The following is a 20,900-nucleotide window of genomic DNA, read 5'->3' on the forward strand; positions in this document are numbered from 1 at the left end:
ACTTAGCAGAAGGCCCTGACTCCCAGCACCCTGCAGAGTGAGAGGGCTTGGCAGGGTAGAGCTGGGGGCAGTCCAGGCAGGGAGAGAGCTGGAGCAAGGCGGGGCGGTGGGCCCGAGTGCGAGCCTGATCCAGAAAGCACATCTGTGTTCTTGTTCCCACCCACTTTTAAAGATAAATAACAGGGCTAGAAGAGAGAATCCTTTAGTTTGTAATGCTACCCTATTAAAGTATAATAAGATTTTGTGCTTCTGTTATGAAAATGAATATCAGGTTTTTAAGTTTTTCCAACTTCTCAAGAGACTTGTTTTTCCTTGTAAAGGAAATTCAGTTGAGAGCATGAAGGAGTCTGTTTTTGTACCACCACAACTCCCCTCACCCCATGGGTGTGAAAATTCAGCTGCTTCATTAGTCTCTTCTTACTAATGGACCCCGTCAGAGTGCTGTAAAATAGGCGTCCGCCTCATCTGCAGGCTGCTCTGCTAACCTCCCTCCCTCCTGTCCCTTTTCCAACCCTCCCTCCATCCTTCTCTCCCTTCCTTTCCTCTCCTTCCTCCTTTCTCTTCCCTTCCCTATCCTTCCCTTCCCTATCCTTCCCTTCCCTTCCTCCTTCCCTTCCCTATCCTTCCCTTCCCTATCCTTCCCTTCCCTTCCTCCTTCCCTTCCCTATCTTTCCCTTCCCTTCCTTATCCTTCCCTTCCCTTCCCTATCCTTCCCTTCCCTTCCCTTCCCTATCTTTCCCTTCCCTTCCTTATCCTTCCCTTCCCTTCCCTTCCCTATCCTTCCCTTCCCTTCCCTATCCTTCCCTTCCCTTCCCTATCCTTCCCTTCCCTTCCCTATCTTTCCCTTCCCTTCCTTATCCTTCCCTTCCCTTCCCTATCCTTCCCTTCCCTTCCCTTCCCTATCCTTCCCTTCCCTTCCCTATCCTTCCCTTCCCTCCCCTTCCCTCCCCTCCCCTCCCCTCCCCTTCCCTTCCCTTCCCTATCCTCCCTTATCCTTCCCTATCCTTCTATTCCCCCCTCGTGCAGGTGCAATCTTTACAGACTCACAGACTCTCAGAGTGAGAAGGGAACTTGGGGATCACAAAAGACCAATTATCTCATTTCACAAATGAAGAAACTGAGGTCCAAATCACAGTCCATGAGCGTCAAAGCTGGAGCTAGAGTTGGGCTCCAGCCCCTGACAATGCATTTGTGTCCCTTTAGTGGTTTTGTCTTCTGGTTTGGCATACAGTTCTCTCCCCTGAAACGTACACTGTAAAATGCACTTGATGTTGCATTTTATACCTTGCTGTATATAAACACACACCCCCCACAGAGGCATCCCATAATACCAGAATATTATACATACAGCGCGAGAGAACATTGTGTCTCTACATGATATTAATACACTCCAGTGCCTTTTTTCGTACATAGGAAGTATCTATTATGTATATGTAAATAAAAACTAAATTGGGAATATGTAAAAATACTTAATACTCAATATGGCTGTGGAAGACAGCCAGTGTCTCCACTGATACACTCACACACACACATACACACACACGGTGTCTGAGGTTCAGTGATGCTTACAGTTATAGTGTCCCCCTCTGGTCTTATGGCCAACTCCCTAGATAATAGATAAGTGGTACAATGATAGCTCCTATTGTCCCAAGCACTGCTCAACAAGCCTCAGCTCAGCCAGGATGGCTGATGTTGATGTTGACTATTCTAAGGAAGGTGCCTCGATTTCCCTTTCTGCGACCATCACTGTATCACTCCCCACCCCCAAGGTTGAATGGGAGACATTCCTGGGAGGCCAGTGGGCTGACCCAGACCCCAGGGCTTGACAAAGGAAGAAGGCAAACAATCAGCATGTCCCATCATTCCACCATTGTCCCATTGACACGTGCTGCTGGCTTCCAAAAGGATGATGCATATGGAGAGGTTTTTGTTCACAGGTAGGTGGTATTGATCACCAGCTGCTCCTTTATTGAGGAGGAAGGCTTCTAGTTTGTGCTGAATCTGCATTACCTGGCAGTTGCAGAGCCCTAAGCTGGGAGCCAGGATCTGGGACTCCACAACCCCCGCTCAGGCACCCATGTCCTGTGTGACATTGGGTCACACGTCTGTCAAATGGGCTGAAGGGACCCCTCCCTGGGTTATCATAAGCACATGATGAACTGTGAGAGCTGGACAGACTGTAGAGCAGACAGACACCCTCAGATGCAGAACATTCTGTCAGGCTCTGGAGGCCCAGACAGGCTTGGCAACATTGATGTCAATTGGATTATTATTATTTTATTGGCTTCTTAGAGCCAGTCCTTAATTTAGTGAATTGCTTGAAAAATTATCCTGTCCATGGTAGGCAGGAGAGGTGTGCATGGCCTGCCTGGCATGCACCGTTGCACAGTTGCCCTGCAGGGCTTCTTCTCCTGTCACCGGCTTGTGTCAATGTGGCTCAGTTGACCTTAAGGCAGGGAGATTGTCTTGGTGGTTGTGATCCAATTGAATGAGACTTTAAAAGCGGGGAGTTTTCTCTGCTGGTTGTAGAAGGGGCAGTGAGAAATCTGAGGCTGGAGAGTTACTAGCTTGAGGATGGAGGAGGCCATGTGGCAAGGAGTATGCAGCCTCTAGGAACTGACCCCTCCTCCCCTTCTCAGCTGTCAGCAAGGAAACAGGGACTTCAGTCCCACGGCTACAAGGAACTAAATCCTGCCAACAACAAGAACGAGCCTGGAAGTGATGATTTCTCAGAGTCTTCAGAGAGGAGCTCAGCCCACTGACTCTTTGATTTTAGCCTGTGAGACCCTGGGCAGAGAGAGACCTCAGCTAAGCCTGGACTTCTGACCCAAAGAACAGGGAGGTAAAATAATGGGTGTTGTTTCATGCTGCTGAGTTGGTGGTAACTTCTCATGCAGCAATAGAAAATTAGAACACTATCTTTAAAATAAATATATATATATATCATTCATTTTTAAAATTTGAGGTTTAATGTACATATTGTAGAAAGCGTAGGTCTTAAGTGCAGTTTGATCAGTTTTGATAAACGCATGCACTCAAATCCAGATGAAATTTCCATCACCCCAGGAAGTTCCCTTATGCCTCTTCCCTGTCAATCCCTACACCAGAAGCAACTACTATTCTGATTTCTATCACCACAGGCTTATTTTGCCTATTTTAGAATTTCATGTAACTGGAACCAAATATCATGTACTATTTTGTGTCTGGCTCTTCACTCAGCAAATTGATTTTGAGATTCTTCCACAGGTTGCATGCATTTGTAGCTGGTTCCTTTTACTGCTGAGCAGCATACCAAGGTGACTTTAGACATTTGCCTGTTGATGGACATGTTGGCTATTCTTAGTTTTGGACTATCAAGCATAAAGCTGCTAAGGGATATTTGCATATGAGACTTCTTATGGACATGTTTTCATTTCTCTTGGATAAGTACTAAGAAGTGGAACTGCTGGGTCACAGAGCAGATGTATGTTTAACTTTTTAAGCAACTGCCTTGCAATTTTCCAAAGTGGTTGTGCCATTTTATCTTCCTGCCAGCACTAGATGAGTTACGTTTGTTCCACTCATCTTCAACATTCAATATTGTCTGTCTTAAGCATTTTAGCCACTCTACTCTATAAGTATTGGTATTTCATTGCCTTTAGAAACTTTTTGTATTGATTGAGATTCTAAATCAATGTAGTCCTGGTTATCAGCACGTAAAAGTTAGAATTCTATAATACTTCTACATTTACAAAGCCCCTTCACATAAATAATTTCATTTGCTACTCAAAATAACTGGCTCTTGGTTCTACTTTAGTGCTTAGGAGACTGAGGTCCAATTGCTCCCCCTGCATCTGGGTTCTTCCTCACTCAGTTTTATCCTCTACATCATGAGCAATTTTCAATTCAGATCATAGTTCTGATCATGCTACTCCCCTTGTATAAAACCCTCAATGGCTTCCCACTGTTCGCAGGGGAAAGGTCAAACATCTCAGCGGTATTCAAGATCCAGTTATGGTCTGGTTGCAGCCCATGGTCCAACCTCATCTACTTTCTTTTTTTTTTTTTTTTTTTTTTGAGACTGAGCCTTGCTCTGTTGCCCAGGCTGGAGTGCAATGGCGCCATCTCGGCTCACTGCAACTTCCGCCTCCCTGGTTCAAGCAATTCTCCTGTCTCAGCCTCCTGAGTAGCTGGGACTACAGGCTTCCCTACCACCCCCCGCTATGCCCAGCTAATTTTTGTATTTTTAGTAGAGATGGGGCTTCACCATGTTGGCCAGGCTGGTCTCCAACTGCTGACCTCAAGCGATTTGCCCACTTTGGCCTCCTAAAGGGTTGGGATTATAGGCGTGAACCACTGCACCTGGCCAACCTCATCTACTTTATGACACCCAAACTTTGCCTCTTCATTATTCTTGGAATTCTCTTTCCTGTATCAGCACCTTTATTTAAGGCTTTTTTTTGTTGTTGTCATAGGGGGGTGGGTGGAGAGAAATGAGCATTTCAATGCTACCAATCTAACCCATTAAGTCTGACTCCCAATCCCCTTACTCAGGCCAAATCTTACCCTATTTCCAGCTTCCCCAGATTCTCCCATTTCCCTGCAGATGGAAGTAATGTCTCTCTCTCATGTTGTTTTGTATTTAACTCAGCCTCTATACACCAGAGCTACCTGTGCATATGTCTAATGTCTACCTGATTAGACTGCGATATCCCTGGGGGAATACTTATGTTGCATCCATCTGTCTCCCAGCACTGTGCACTGGGCCTGACTATTGGTTCATATGTGACAACCTGGTCTCTGTAGCTAGAATGGATACCCCTTGAGGAAAGAACTAGAGATGGCCTTATCTCAGGGCCAATGTCATTGCTATAGTCATAATAAGGGCTTCTGGTTAACTAGTCTGACCCAAGGCTCAAGGACGGGCCCTAGGATCCATCTATCCAACCATATGTCCATCATCCACACATACTTTTAACTTGTCCATGTATCATCCATGTATCCTGCATTAATTCACCATTTATCTTCCATATATAAACTCAACAACCAGCTTTGCATCCATCCTCCAACCACCCATCCATCCTTGCATTCCTCTAACCCATATTTACTGGGCACTCTGTCTATGCCTTTATCAGGCCTTGGTAATGCAAAGAATCACATCTGGTTGCTGCCCTCAGGAGCTTCCATTTTTTTAGGCAGGAGACACAGAAACACTATTATCCACTAAGGTAGAAAAATCCACTGCCCAGAAACGTAAGTCTGGGTGCTGCTGCCCCTAACCATGTTCAGCTCTGCCAGGCGATTGTCAGCTCTGGGACCACATCCTGGCTCACAAACCCATCATTTCCTTAGGACCCAAAAGGGACTCAGTTCAGCTTGGAGCCCCTGTTGTCTCTGTGGCACCTATTGTCCTTTGGTTTTCCCCTCTCCTGGCCCAGGGAGTCTCCCTACAGGGGGCACTTACTGCTGGAGCAGAGGGGAGGAGCAGGCCTAGAATCCCTGAGTGTCAAAGTTCAGAGAGGCTTAGAATGTCAGCCTCTGGATGAGAAAACCAAGGTCCAGAGAGCAGAGAGGACTGGTCCATGGTAATGCAGCAAATGAGTGGCTGCATTTGGGTCAGAATGTTGGAGGCCTTAGGCTTCAGGAGCCACAAAATCCTTTAACCAAACCAAATCATACTTGGTTCTGCTAATATAAAAAAGGTAACTAGTGTGGGAGCAGGGTAGGAGCTGCAATACTCATGGCCTCTCATTCCCTGTGGCACTGAGAGGCTCATCCCAGAGGTGCAGGCTGTAAGGGTGGACCCTGCCAAGAGATGCTTCTCCTCCTCCTTTCCCATGCCCTCCACTTCATGGGGCTTGGCTTTGTTCAAAGGCCCTTGGGTCTAGTCTTTTCTGCCTGGACTGTGGAGTAGGGGCTTCCTGCCCTGGGCAAGGAGACATACCTGGCATGTGCAATGGCTGCCACCCATTCGTCACAATCTTTTGCGTCCTCTGTCCTCAGCTCCAAGGCTTTCTGGTTCTCATGGCTGAAGTTCACCGTGAAGTAATGCTGTATCAAGAAGAAGACATCTCCAATTACCAGAGTGTCCATGGGACCAACAGCGACTCTTGCAATCAATCTAGCTGTTTTGCAAAGTGCCTGCTGCCACATCAGCTAGGCACAGATTCCTTGTTTGTGATAATCAGAATGCCATTCTATTTAGCAGTTTCCAGTTCTCGATTAAAAGGGCTTTTGTATCGTGTAACAGAGCCTATGCTTAGGATATTGTAAGAAGGAAACAAAACACACAAAGCCCTGTTCAACAACAAATTGCAAAAAAGCCAGTTTGAAATCATCAGGCGTGCTGGAGGGAAGGCAGGGAAAGCACATCATTAGAACATCCTTTTGGGAACTGGGTACCAATTCAATGCAGCATGTATTTAACTCACTCCACAAAAATGGAATAAGTGCCCTTCTAGGTCCTGGGGTTAGAGCGATGAGTAAACAGACACGGTCCCTATAAGAGCCCACTGGAAGCCACCTCTGTGTTGGGTGCAGGTGACTAACTTAGAACCATGCCAACCATGGGCCCTGCCCCTTAAGGACTCAGGGAAGCAGAAGAGCCAGACAATAGACACCCATCTGCAATACTGTTATAGGAGTTAAATACATGTAAAGCTCCTAGAAGAATGCTTGGCACCTAGTAAGCACTGTAATTGCTGTAATTAATGTGGTGCGATCACTACTGTCATGGAGGTAAGAACAAAGGGCTGTGGGGGCACAGAGAAAGTCACCCACTGACTTATCCCAGGGAGATCAGGAGGGCTTCCCAGAGGATGGGACATTGGTTCAGTTTTATTTCAGCTGAATGGAAGAGCATGGGGGCAGCTTGGTGTCCAGAGCTCACAGCATATTTGGGAGGGGGAGGGGGCTGTACAGGGATGCCAGTGGGCAGGTGGGCAGGGACCTGGGGTGCAGCTGAGAGGAGGAGCCGTGGGAGGAGAGGGCAGCAGGGATAAAGCCCAGGTTTCAGGTTTGAGCAACTGGGCATGTTGGGAGAGTCATAGACTGGGCTGGGGCATTGGCAGGAGGAAGGGGCAGGGGGCTCTGAGGGGCCAGCTCCGCATGCAGAGGGATTCGTCGGAGAGAGAGGGCAGACAAACGAAGTGCTGGGGGCCCAGCCTGGGCCTGGGCCTGGTGAAACTGGGAGGAGAGAGGCAGGGGGTGAGGTACAAAGAGGGGCCCTTAGGTCTGCTGTTCAGAGGATGCACCACGGGCCAGCCATGGTGTGACACTGAGCCAGAGAGGGTGCCCGTCCCTCCATCCCTCGGTGTCCAGGTGGCAGGGAGCAGCAGCACAAGGTGCAGTGTGTAAACTAATTTTAGCTTCTGCTGACATTTATGTATTTTTGTTAATTGTCAGTCTAGGTGGCAGCCGGGTGTATGTGAAGTGGGGGGCGGGGGGAATGAGTATGGCAGGAGAGAGAGAGAGAGAGAGAGGAGAGAGAGAGTGAGTTGTTACAGAGTCAATGTCTGTCTCTTGTTTCCTAGGAAACAGATAACTGGGGCTATAGAATGAAATGTCAGCTACAGCCTCAAATAACTGAATCTGAAAGGCTCCAGTGGGCACCCTGCCCCCCTCGAGGAGGAAGCAGGTGACACATAGTGGCAGGCGGCTACCTAGCACTTTCCCCATCTCTTGAGAGATGATGAACACACAAATGCTTGTCTCCCATGATCTCATTATTTCCACATTCACCAAGCAGAACAGGTATTCTCTGTGTTACAGCTGATGAACCTGAAGCTCAGAGAGGTTGAGCTGCTTGCCTAAGGCCAAACAGCGGGAAAGCAGAGAAGCTGGGATGACACACCTGCACTGGGCAACTGCCGCCTGCTCAGGCCCTGGGCTTGGCCCTGGGATGCAAAGACAAAAAGGCAAAGTCCCCACCTCAGGGAGCCTGTAGGTAGGTGAGACTCAGAGTCCCAAATCAGAAACAAGGCACTCAGCTACATACAGGCACAGTGGAGTTGCTGGGTCTCCTTAGAGCCCCAAGGGGAATGTCCCAGAGCTATAGGAGCCCATTGCTGGGACCACAGCAGGAGTGTTCTCCTTCCCTACTGGGTCACCGGGGGACTCAGAGCTGCATGGGGTGATGGGCTTGGCTGAGGTCTTTCACTCTTCACAGAGACTTCTTCCCAATCAGCCCTACTGGGTGGGGAAGCAGATGGCTCCCTGCTACCCATGTGTACTGGAATCCCCTGCAGCCTCACCCCTGCTGGAAACCTAACTGTGAGGAAGGATGCCAGGAAGACCCTCCAGGCCCGAACCCAGTCATCAGAGATTGAGCTTCTGACAGGTTATGATGCCCAACTCTCCATCCTGCAGACCAGGCACGGGGTTCCTGGAGGCTTCAGGAAGCCGGCCGCAGGCTACCCAGAGGCTTTCCCCACTCCCTTCCTGTCACTCTAATAGTTGCTAGTTCATCTGCCCGTCTACTCCATCTGTGTGGCCTCGCTCTGACCCCATCACCGCTGCCCTAGGTTAGGCCCCACGACCTTTCTCCTGGGCTACTGTCACAGTCTCCTCACAAGCATCCTGCATCTGCTGTCCTCCTGGGATAGGAGACACTGCCTAGACCCTGAGTGACTGACAGGCTTAGCGTTCAAGTGAAGTGGCCAGTTTATGGAGGGGTGGCCTTCGGGACAAGCGTGACCCAGAAGCTTCCCTGTGAGGCATAACAGCCAGGCTCCAGGGGCCAGGGCGAGCTCTGGGAGTATCCAGAGCCACTTCAGGCTCCCGGCCAGAGGAACTGCAGTCCAGGCAGCTGTGAGGGCCTCCACCTTAAGGAGAAGGGGAAACTGGAGGATCTACCACGCCTCAGGCATGGTACTAGGTTCTTTGCACACATCACCTGACTAGAGACACAACTGCCCTAGAAATTAAGTCTGTTATCCCCATTTAGAGGGCATGTGGAGGCAAGACACATTCATTTGTCCAAGGTCACTGGGCTAGAAGCAGCATCACTGAAGCCAGAACCCTGGGCTGCCTTTGCCCAGTGGTGCTTTTGCTGCTGCAGGAGGCCTGAGCTGGAATATAAGTGCCTCGAATGACTTGAGAGCAGTTTGTTCCCTTTGTGCTTGTAAACCTGCCCCTGACATCTGTTTTATGCAACCACATTGCCCGACTGACTTGTAGAAATTGTTTGCTGAGGGAAAGTCAGCTTCCACCCAGAGTTTCTGAATCAGCACAAATCCGGACTTTGGGTAGCAAGTAAATGAGACTTTGCTCTATGTAGGAATTGGTAGGGACAGAGACAGAGACAGAGACAGAGATAAGATAGAGATAGATGGGTGGGGGGCAGGTGGGAGAGGGAGAAGCCTACAGAGATGCAGAGACAGAGTATAATCCACTGGGAAAGACCAAAGCCCATGTCTAGAGAGAGAGGATGAGCTCCAGGCTCCTGGATGATGCTACAAAAAAGGGAGCTTAGAGAGGTGAAAGGGACTCAGTGAGAATGTCAGATTTCCAAACCTATGTGCAGGAAAACCTAAAACACAACCAGTGGTGTGGGGAAAAAAAAGGGAAAGTGACTGATTTTGTGAGGCCCTGCTGTGTGCCTGTCACCCTGCAGGCACTGTCCCTGTGTTCCTGAGGGAGCCCAGCCACGGTGGAGGTAGGTGGCACGACCCCACTTCACAGAGGGGGCTGAGGCTTGGAGGTGGGTGTGAGGTGTCTCTGGGATGGCTGTCTAGGGTGACAGTGGCTTGGCTCTTAGCCCAGGGTCCTTCTGTTCACGCTGTTTGTTCTCTTCACTGTAATGGAGAAGAGTTAATAGGGGGCAAGTGGCTTTCTGGGTAGGGAAAGAGCACTGGAAAGGGGGTCTTATCTGGTGTCAGTTCTGCAGTTGAGACAGTGCGGCTTGGGGGCAACTAAGTCTCTTCCTCCTTGTCATCCTTAGCTTCCTCATCTATGAAATGGGGAGTTAAATGAGCTGGGCTCAAGGTCTTTTTGAGCTTATATATATATATACACACACACGTATATTTATATGTATAAGTATATATATACATACATATATATACACATGCTTTTATATCGATGTATCATATATATACACATATATTTATATATGTGTGTATATATACACACACACACACGCTTTTATATCTATCCATCTATCGATATATCTGGAGAATGTGAATGAGAGTGTGGATGTGTGTGGATGTGTTTTGGGTCTTTCCCTGCACTTCTGGATAGGCCTTGGGTTGTTCCCAATCTCTCCCATAGCTCTCAGAGGCTGTGTATGTTTCTGGCCCACCCCTCTTCTCTGTGAGGGTCAGGTGTGTGGCCTAAGTGTGGTCTGAGGGTCTAGGCATGGCACTGTGTCCTGGGGTCAGCCTGGCAGGCTGAACCCCAGCAGAGGCCAGGCGAGGACCCCTCCCTGGGCCCCAGGGAACACACAGGCCAGAGATTCAGATCTCAGGGAAAAGAGTTTGCCTGGACCACAGGCCTGGCCGGGCTTAGGCTTGGGGATGGGGGGTGTCTGCACTCCATCCTTCCCCTCACCTACAGGACTTCTCCCTGAGGCCTCTCCTTCCTTGGAGCCTCACAACCTGGCTGACCCTTTGGTCTTGGACTGCTCAGGGCCAGGGCTTGTACCTGCTTAATTTGGAAACTCTAGAACCCTGCACAGAGCCTAGTACTGAGTGGATGCTGATGAATAGCTGAAGAATGAGTGAATGAACAGACACATGAATGCTTCACCTTGGGGTTCTGATGACGTCCTGATGAGGCACCCAGGACCTCATGATGGTCCTCACCCCTCTTGCACTTGTTAATAATGATTTTGCAAGCAACCTTTCTGGGCACTTGTGACATCCCAGCCACACTGCTGTATCTCTCAGGGACACAGGCCCATGTGGGGATGGCAAGACCCCGTTTGCTGTCTTTGGTTAGTGAGGATCTGTAACCACTGTTTTTGTCCCAATGTAGACTCACCCCAAATAAGTGGAGCCCTGGGAGTGAGGAATATAAGTGATAGAATTTTCTCTGTGCCAACCAATTCCCCATCTTTATCCTGCTTTCCCGCCAGGATGGAGGGACTGGGCAGACTTCTCCAGGGGAAGCAGGTCTTGCTGCAGCAGTTGGACAGAAAGAGATATTTCGGTGATGGTATCAGAATAGTAAAGACTATAAATGCTGGTGTTTCTTAAGTAAGGGAAGGCAAAGATTTGGGGGAAACAGGGGCAGAAGAAGGGACTTCCTATTGCTTCTTATTGGGTCCTTGAGGTGCCTGGGCTGAAAAGGCCTTGATCTTTGTCTGCCTTCCTCACCCACTGCCAACATTTCATTATGAAAATTTTAAACATTCACAGACATTATAATTATTTTACAGTAAAAACCCATATCCCACAACCTAGCTTTCACCATTACACTTTATGGCACTTGCAGAAAACCTTGGCCCTTATGAGGCTCTTATGCACCATTCACCCAAATGGAAGTTTCCCTGCCATGAGCTGACACAGACACCTGAAGACAGTGGAAGCCCCCAACCCAGGATGTCCCCATGAGGTCCATGGATGGTGGCAGCAGGGGCTGGGGAGTAATGTTCGGGGCGCCTTGCTTCTGCCTGGGAAATGTACAGGTGCTAACATTCTGCTCAGGTCACATTTGGTTCCACAGGTGTGAGGTTGGGTCTGGGATATGCTTGTGTGTCCCGTTGATCTTCTGGGACTTTGGAGATGGAGAGCACATGGAAGTCTCAGGGTTGCAATAGCCCAGCTTTGTGGTCCAGTTTGGGTCAAAGAGCCCACTCTCCACCTAGCCCCTAACTGGGCAGCTCCCCTGACGGGGACAGAGCATATAACTGGGAAAAAAGGGAGACAGATGCTTCAGTTCAGCCTTAGTTTCTGTCTGGGGTTTTTTAAAAAAGGGAGACTCTATTTGGGAAACTTGATTTCCTTTTGAGATAAAGAAGTGGCCTTAATAATTGGAGGAGGACTAAGCAGGTGGAGGTTCATATTCCTACATGTTTCAGATGACAACAAATGACAGGTGTAGGTGGCATTGTGTTATCTGGGAAATGCTATTGTTAGTAATACTTGCTAGCTGTGTAACCTGGGGCCAGTCACTGGATGACTCTCACCTCAGTTTCTTCATCTACAAAATGGGCATAAGAAGAGTCCCTTCCTTGCATGATTGTTGTGAGAGTCAAGTGAGATAATGCTGGTGCCTGCAAGCAAGCATCCAATGCATGTTCACTATACTTCTTTTTTTATTAATATTTTTAATAACTTTCTCCTTGGCAAGCTTGGGTGCCTACTTTGAAGCACAGGTGATTTCTTGGCTAGTATGGGCTTGGGGTAAAAATATGATGATCTTCTAGGCCCTACTCCATTTTAGAAGTTCAGGACAACTTCAGGGAAATAGACACAAAGTTGTTCAGGATCTGAATTGCCCATCTCGTGGGTGACCGGTGGCTGCACAGGAGCATGTCAAGGCTCAGGGCAACCCTCCCCAAGGGACACTCAGATCTCTTATCCTCTGCTGGTCTCCAGCCCCGGGAGAGCAGCTGCACCCTCAGGCTGGGCTGCCGATGCTCATGCTGTGTCCCCAAGGAGCAAATATGCAAGGGAGATGAATGTTGGCTTGGACATGCTTGAGCCTGAAGCCTTGTTTTCATGGCGGGTCTCAGGACCCACTGCAAGGCTATCTCCCATTACTGCACCTTCAAGAAGGAGCAGAGCTCCTCTGGCATGGATAGGCCAAAGTTCTAGAAAAACTCCACCTCTTGGCTCTTTGAGCCTGGAAAGGGATCATTTCCTTTCCTCTCTGTTCTTTCCATTTCTCTCTCCTTTGCATTCTCTGAAGCTTTCTTTTTTATTTTTTCTTTCTTTCTTTCTTTCTTTTTTTTTTTTTGAGTCAGAGTCTCACTCTGTTGCCCAGGCTGGAGTACAGTGGCACAATCTCTGCTCATTGCAACCTCCACCTTCCAGGTTCAAGTGATTCTCCTGCCTCAGCCTCCCGAATTGCTGGGACTACAGGTGTGCGCCACCATGCCCAGCTAATTTTTTTTTTTGTATTTTTAGTAGAGATGGGGTTTCGCCATGTTGGCCAGGCTGGTCTCGAACACCTGTCCTCAAGTGATCCATCCTCCTTGGCCTCCCAAAGTACTGGGATCATAGTTGTGAGCCACTGCGCCTGGCCCTCTGCAGCTGTCTCCTTCTTTCTTTGTGTCTCTGTTCCTGCCTTTCTCCTCTGTGTCCCCTTCCCAGGTCTTCCCTCCCCACTCTTCCCAGCTTCTTTCCACATGGCAGGTGAAGTCAGCTGGTCAGGGTGGTACCAGCTGCAAAGTGGCACCCCATATTAGGGCCCCCTAGTTTCCCCTTTCTTGGCTCCCTCCTCTTCTCCAGGCTGTGACTGAGTGTACCAGGGCCAGGGGCTCCCATCTCCTTCCCGCTGTCCTAGAAGTCTGAACACATATCTTCTGGCCCTAAGACTTGCTCTCCTGTCCCTATGATCTTTTCTGGCTGGTTTGGGTGTGTTTTGGGAGAGGCTTTCTGGATTCTGGAGCAGTACCATCTGCTATTGGGAAATGAGCTTAGGGAGGAAGGAGGAGTCACAGGCCTGCTTTGGTTCAAGGCCCAAGCTCCAAAGCCTCAGTCAGGCCAACTCAGCTCCCTGGAGCTCTGAGATAGCTGGAGAGAACTGAGGAGCGTTATATTGCCAGCGACTGCCTGAGGACCTCACGAGGGTGGTGGTCTGGAGCAGTTAGGGGGTTTCTGGGAGTTCTTGATAAACAATCTTTTTTTTTTTTTTTTTTTTTTTTGAGACGCAGTCTCACTCTGTTGCCCAGGCTGGAGTGCAGTGGCACGATCTCAGCTCACTGCAAGCTCTGCCTCCCAGGTTCATGCCATTCTCCTGACTCAGCCTCCCGAGGAGCTAGGACTACAGGCGCCCGCCACCACACCCGGCTAATTTTTTGTATTTTTAGGAGAAACGGGGTTTCACTGTGTTAGCCAGGATGGTCTCGATCTCCTGACCTCGTGATCTGCCCGCCTCGGCCTGCCAAAGTGCTGGGACTACAGGCGTGAGCCACCGCACCCGGCCGATAAATAATCTTAATATCAGTTTCTTCCATGGAAAAACAATGACCCTGCATAGCACCAGAGCTCTTGAGACAGTCTCATAACCTCAGCTGGTATCGGTTCAGAGCTCGGGCTGACCTGAGTCACCTTTGAAAGCTGAACTCCCACCTGAGCTTCCTCAGCGTTACAAGGTTGGGCAGAGGCCAGAGACAGATCCCTCCAAAGCTGCAGAGTAAAAACCAGACTCACACTGGGGGCAACACTGGAGCTGCTGTGATGAGGCCAGGATCACAACTTGGACATCCCCAGAATGATGCTGAGACCAACCAGAGCTACCCAGAGCTTCTCAGACTCACAACACACGAGCCTCAGTGTGACCACAGGATAGGATCCGAATCACACCTGCCACAACAATGGGACTACATAGGCTTGCCTGGATCCCGGTTAGATTCCTCTGCGGAACAGCAGCATTGTTCTGGAGTCAGTCCCAGGGACACCCTAGAACTCTCCAATGCAACAGAGAGCCTCATGCCCACCTTCCCTGGGCCCTGGATGAGATCAGGACTCACTATATGTGATCAAGGATGTAGGATATATTCAGATACAGGACCTGAGTCCAAGTTTCAATAACAAATCTTCACAGGCCTACTAGAGTTGCTGGAACAGATCTAGCATCCCCCGCAGTCCTCCACCAGACTGCCCAGATCCCGGAAGGGGAGTCATGATGCCTGATAAGCCCATGGCTCTTTCTAAGGGCAGCTGGTTCCTGTGGGGAAGCTGGGCTGGGGCTCTTCCCTTAACTGGACTGGAGCCAGGTAGAGCAAGGGCTCCCCAAACTGCCCCAACAGGGAAGTGAGGCTGGGAGTTTGCCTTAGGAAATAGGAGGAGAGGCAGTTGGTCGGCAGTATCATCAGAAGCTATAAGGAGACCACCTGGAGTCGGGGTTGTGAGAGACGAGAAGGGCAGATGAGCAGGAGGTGTGAGGCCAAGCAGAGATAGCAGAGCACCGAGGGTGGCACTGGCAGACACAGGGTGCCACTGAGTTGCACTGAGGGTGGGAAGCTAGAGGTGGCGTGTCAGGCTCTGGCTACAGGTGGTTGAGGATGGCATGGGGACAAGACTGGCTGCCCTGGAACACCTGGATTCCACCTCTTCTCAGTAATGTGTGCTGGGAATGCTGCCCGTACTGTGGTTCTTGTTCTTCCAAGAATGTCCCACCACCCTTACTGCCATGAGAGTCCTTAAAGTCACTGGAGCCGCAGCAGCACCCAAATCACCTTGGAATTTGTTAGGACTGTAAGTTCCTGGGCTCCACCCCAGACCTCTGTTTTGAAACAAGCCCCCCAGGTGATCCTGCTGCACCCTGTGGTATGAGAAGCATTGCTTAAGGCAAGCCACCATTACTTGAGATAAAACTACATGTGCGGCCAGGACTGTCTTCAGTCTTGCTGGGTGCCACCAGTTTTCTAGGTCCAGGCTCAGATCTACAGCTCTGCTGGGCAGGAGCTGCCCCAGAGGTAAGTAGATGTAAAAATGCATTTCTCCTACTTCAGTATCCCAGTTTTCCACTCCAAATCCCTTGGGGCGCTTGCTAAAAATGTAGATCTCCAGGCACTAGCTGCCTTCTGAATCAGGATCCCTAGGGGTATGGCTGGAATTTATTTTAAAGAGCACCCTAGGTGATTCCGTACATGCTCATGCTTCAAGGAGAACCGATAAGCCCATGGCTCCTTCTAAGGGCAAGTGGCCCCTGTGGGGAAATTGGGCTGAGGCTCTTCCCTGAACTGGACTGGAGCCAGTTTAGGGTGAGGATAGGCAGTTGATGTGAGGGTCAATGATGGGAAGTCTTATAGTCCAGAGATACATCCAAACCTGGCTTAGCCCAGTATTGCAAAGACAGCCTCAGCACTACCAGAGCACTCACCAGGTTGTGAGGGCAGGGCCAGTACCCTATGTGGAGCTCCACCTGGGGGGAGGCCCAGGTCCACTACCACACCTGGAAGGTGCCATGGGCTGTGTAGAAAGACCCTTATCGTGAGCCTCACTAGCCTGCATGGGCCAACTCAGAGCCACACCCAGGCCCCATAATGCATCCAGGGATTCACAGAACCATCGCTGGGGTCCAACTGCAGTTGTATGAACAGACCACAGCCTCATTCAGGGACTCCCCAGAAATGCAACAGAGGAAGAAACCACCAATGGGCTGCACCCGATTTTGCTACAGAAGAGGCAAGACTTGGTGAACCACTTCTAAAGCCCCTGCAGGGCTGCAGAGATGGGCCCAGAGCTCCACCTGGGGCCTCCACAGAGATCAAGGATGGACCTCGAGCTTTCCTAGACCTGAAGTAAGAGATGGATAACCTGATTTGAGATTCCACCAGGAGTCCTAAGATCGAGCGAGAAATACTCGCAGTATCAAAATCACTGTAACAGATCCACAATGATTCCAAAGCCTTCCCAAATGCAGGGATGGAGCCTGGACCTCCTGAGGCTTGACCTGGGTTGCTGAGTATCCCTAGACCTGCGAGTCTCAACCATGGTTGGACACTGGAGTTTGACGTAGCATCCCTGGGTGATTCCAATGGGCAGCCAAGGTTGAGAACTACTCACTAGTCTAGACTTTCGCCTGGGGCTTCAGTAGGAAAAGAGGGATTGGTCCACAAACTATACCTGCGACCTACCAGGCTCACAGGCGGGGATTCAGAAATCACATCTGGGGTTGTACCAGGACTAGACTCACATGTGGGCCCTTGTCTTTGCTGGAGGAAATGTTCTGGAACCACACCTGTGGCCTCAGTTGACCTGGCAGTGCATGAGCTCCAGCGCATACCTGGCCCCAGTATGCCCTTCCTGTCCAGTATGTCCTTCCTGGCCCCAGTATGCCTCTCCTGTCCAACCGGGCTGCAAAATGGCCCCTGCTACCCCAGGTCAGTCTGGAGCTGGATCTACTTCCCCTCTGGAAGCTGGGGCTGGGGGCTTGAAGCCCCACCTACTTAGACTCTCTTTTGCCTCCTGCCTCTCCCAACTGACCAGCAGCCCCTACAGCCTCTCCACTGAACACAGAACATTGGACAACCACTGACAGTGGGGTGACCAACTGTCCTGGGTTTGCCTGAGACTAATGAGTTTCCTGGGGGTATGGCACTTTCAGTACTAAAACCAAGACAGTCCTGAGCAAACTGGGATGTTTGGTTCCCCTACAGACAGAGGAGCAGGTGGAACCCTCCATAGCTGAGTCTGGGTCTGGCAATGAAGCTCAGAGCTGGGCACTCTGGGCAGCCTTTTCATCTCTCTGAGCCCTGGTTCCTTTCTGACAAACAGGCCCAACAACACTTGCCTTGGTCTATTCTATACACGTGGTATTAGAGTGAAGATTTCCCACACCTTTTACTCTCCAAGTCATTTCTCGTTCATTAATTCAACCAGTATTTAGCCCCCACTAGAAGCCAGACATAGTTCACTTTGCAGCCATCAATGACAACACGCATGTCAGCTGTATATGTGCTTTTGGAAAGGTATGGTGGTTCTTCCTAATGGGCGAGCTGCCGGGGGCTCCCAGATAGCGCCCCATCCTGTGCCATCAAGGCCATTCTCAACTCATATCATAATGATGTTCTGATTATCTTTCCAGCTACAGCCCATAGTCTCAATCCAGGCTACACATTAGCGATGTCTGGGAACTTAAAGAAGCACTGTCGCTCAAGTCCCTTCTCAGATCCATTAAAACAGAGTGGTGGGTGGGGAGGGGAGGGGAGGGGAGGTTGCAGGCACTGGTCTTTTTGAAAGCCCCCCAGCTGGTTATAATCACCCAGAGTTTGGAACCCCTGAGGGAGGAGCAACGTGGTTGTTGTCATACTAGAAACGCAGGACTTCTCCCCTGCTCCTCATGCCCTCTCAGAGGCCCATGGTCCTGGATGCAGCTGCCTGGAGCAGCAGTGGACATGCACCAGGGTTCACCCATCTGGGGCTCCTGGGAATGTGGCATAGTGGCACAGAGAGACCAGGCTGATGAGCTGCATGTGCAAGCTCTAAGTGCAAGTAAGAAGCCAAGAAGGAAGCAGAAGGGTCTCAGAGAAAGTGGCAAGAGGTGGTGATGGAATCAAGTGGTGGGGGCAAGGCTAGGCGGAGGTGTTCAGGCCATGGAGACCCAGACGTGTATTTTCTCCCTGGGTTCCATTAACTGCTGCTGTCTTTCTTCCAGGATAGTCCTCTCTTGCTCAAGCTGCTTTGAGCAAAAGGCTCCTGCTCCTTTCAAATAAATGATTCCTGACCAAGAACTCTCCCTGGAGCCTGGCACCGTGCCTTGGCCAGAGCACAGGGTAGCCCTGGTTGACTGAATGGGTGACTGAATGCGTTTGTCACCACTGCCCAGGAGCCCAGCTTATTAATTGGCTAATAGCAAAAGCCACAAAGGGGGTGGTGTTGAATATACCCCTCAGGCATGGGCAATGGAGCTGGCTGGAAGGGGTTGGGGGGACTGGTTTTTCATGAAAGCCATCCGTGCCTCTTCAGGGAGAGCTGACAGGGCACAGGGCAGTCCTTCCATAAGGAGCCTTTTCTGGAACACCCATGGAATCTTGTTTTCATTTTTTGGGAAGATCTATTAATATTCCATAAAACCAGTGTTCCAGGGAGTCCATTTTGGGGCCCTGGGGTTGTGGGGTCTACCAGGGTTTGGAGTCATCAGACCTGGGTTCAAATTTATTATTTATTATTTGGCCTTGGGGTCTTCAACACACCTCTTCACTTCTGTGGACAGTTTCCTCTTTCACAAAACGGGGACAATATTACCCACCTCACGGGGTTGTTTAGGACAGCATTGTGGGAGCTCCTCGTTCATGAAAAGGCTCAAATAGTGTTTTGTAAACCACTGGATTCATTTACAAGGTCAAATGATGGGTCTAATCAACCTAGCAGTGGCACATTACTGGAAAACACACATGCATGAGCATTCATATGCCTGCACACATACACACAACGTAGGATCCAGCCACTGTCCTGAGGGCATGGTGGGGAGGGGCTCATAACCAGAATGGTCACAGCCATGCAAGATTAGTGGGTTACAGGGAGATGGCGTTTGTGGCATCTTGCACATTATCTTCAGTTCCTGCTTCTCTCCTCTTCCCGCTGTGTAACTGGCTGCCAGTTGTATCCGTTTTTCCTCTCTAGTATTTCTGGAATCTGTGCCTTCCCCCATCCTCACTGCCATGCCTGCTTCAGGGATTCTTCATTACCCACCTGGACCATCAAACAGTCCCCTCTGATCTCCTTGCCCCCTCCAATTCATCCCGCCTTTTGGGAGTTCAGACCTGCTGCCTGGGCCTCTGCTTGTTGCCTCCTCTGAGAGAAGGGGTGGGTGGGGTTGGCTCGGGGATAGATGCCACCACTCTTGGCTGATCCCACCCCTTACCAGGTCCCACTCTGCTGCTCTGGTTAGGGCCAGCTCTCCCCAGCTGGGTCCTGGCTCCTCCTCCCTGCCATCATTGACCTTTGGGGCTGAGGGCCCACAGGTGCTGTGCTTCTGCCACATGCTGCATGATATCCCAGTGCAGGGAGGGGCTGTGCTACAGAGAACCTGGTGTGTGTGTGTGTGTGCGTGCGCGCGCGCGTGTGTTTGTGTGCATGCATGTGCGTATGTGTGCACTTGCCCTGGCCCGGGGTCCATCTTCTCTCCTTCCTTCCATCTATATGGGGACACCCATCTAGGCCCCCCCCCGGCCCCACCCAGATCCTCCAGCTCCCTTTTCCATCTCCTTCCCAGGGGAAGTCACTCTGTCCCATGACCCTTGCAGGCCACCCCAAGAGCATCTTGCAACCTCTCTCACAGCTGCTGCAATGCAGTGCATGCTCATCAACGCTGGTTCCTTCCAGCCCTGGCTGCACGCACTCATGCCGTGGTGTACGGTGGGGGATTCACTAAGCACATTATTCCCAAGTCAGGGAATACTTCCTGCACTTGTGGGGCCAGCAGAGGCTAATACTTCCATTGAGCAGGAAGGCAGTCCACGGAGCCGGAAGTATCAGCTTCTCCCATGCCCCACTAGATCCCCCACACCAATCCAGAAAGAACTCATCCAGCCTGACTACTCATACCCCCTACCTCTCCTGATGTGGCTTCATGCAGGGTCAGGACCCCACTTTGTGACCTCCTTCCTAGCTCCAATTGGCTTCTTTCTGCCCAACTCTGCCTCTGAGTTCTCAAGTCTGAGTCTTCCTGGGCCGTGGTGGCTGCACCAGAACCTCTGCTTTGTCCCTGTTCTCAGTGCCTGTCTCAGGTCTCTGTCCAGATTCCCAGTCTTTAGGGCCTAAGCCATACGTCACTCTGGGCCCCAAACCAGCCCAGGAAGAGGCCTGCGGCCAGAGACTGACCTCCTGGGTGCCATGCTACGTGCTCACTCATCCTCCCTGCCTGGCCTCGCTGGGAGTTGAGAGGAAGTAGGTGGGAGGAGATTCAGGAAGTGACTGCAACCTCAGGGCTTAGAAGCCCTTGAAAGCCCCTCTCTTTCAGAATCAACCTCGAACGAGGCTGTGCTTGACCCAAGGCCTGGGGGCCCATGTCAGTGTAGGCCTCCAAGCTTCTGTCTGCGGAAGGGTCTCTGTTTTAATGTAAACTACTCCAAGGCCTGGGCGCCATGGCTACAGATGAAACGGGTCCTGGTGGCTGTTACACTTGGCTGGTCCTGCACAAACATCTTTCAATCTGTGATGACGCCTCAGCCAGCCTGCCCTCCCCTTTTCAACAGCCCCTTTTCTCATACTTGCTGAATGAAGGTACAAACTTCAGTATGGATGTATCTGCCCTTCAGCTTCTGTCAAAAACTTGATTGGAAATGGCCCATGTGCAGGGATATT

At 50.4% G+C, this 20,900-nt stretch overlaps 1 protein-coding gene across 9 annotated transcripts in view; it reads right to left on the minus strand.

Annotated features, from left to right (window-relative positions):
• Positions 1-20,900, minus strand: part of RASGRF1 (Ras protein specific guanine nucleotide releasing factor 1) — a 130,559-nt gene that overhangs the window by 98,232 nt on the left and 11,427 nt on the right. For all 9 annotated transcript variants that reach the window (XR_010109970.1, XR_010109969.1, XR_010109972.1 and 6 more), the window contains exon 2: positions 5,924-6,030. Coding sequence is in view for 5 of the 9 variants with exons in the window: in XM_055098999.2 (XP_054954974.1) it covers positions 5,924-6,030 (107 nt within the window). In the remaining 4 variants the exon portion in view is untranslated. The remainder of the gene's footprint in view (positions 1-5,923; positions 6,031-20,900) is intronic.

This window comes from Pan paniscus, chromosome 16 (assembly GCF_029289425.2).
Source record: "Pan paniscus chromosome 16, NHGRI_mPanPan1-v2.0_pri, whole genome shotgun sequence".
Lineage (NCBI taxonomy): Eukaryota > Metazoa > Chordata > Mammalia > Primates > Hominidae > Pan > Pan paniscus.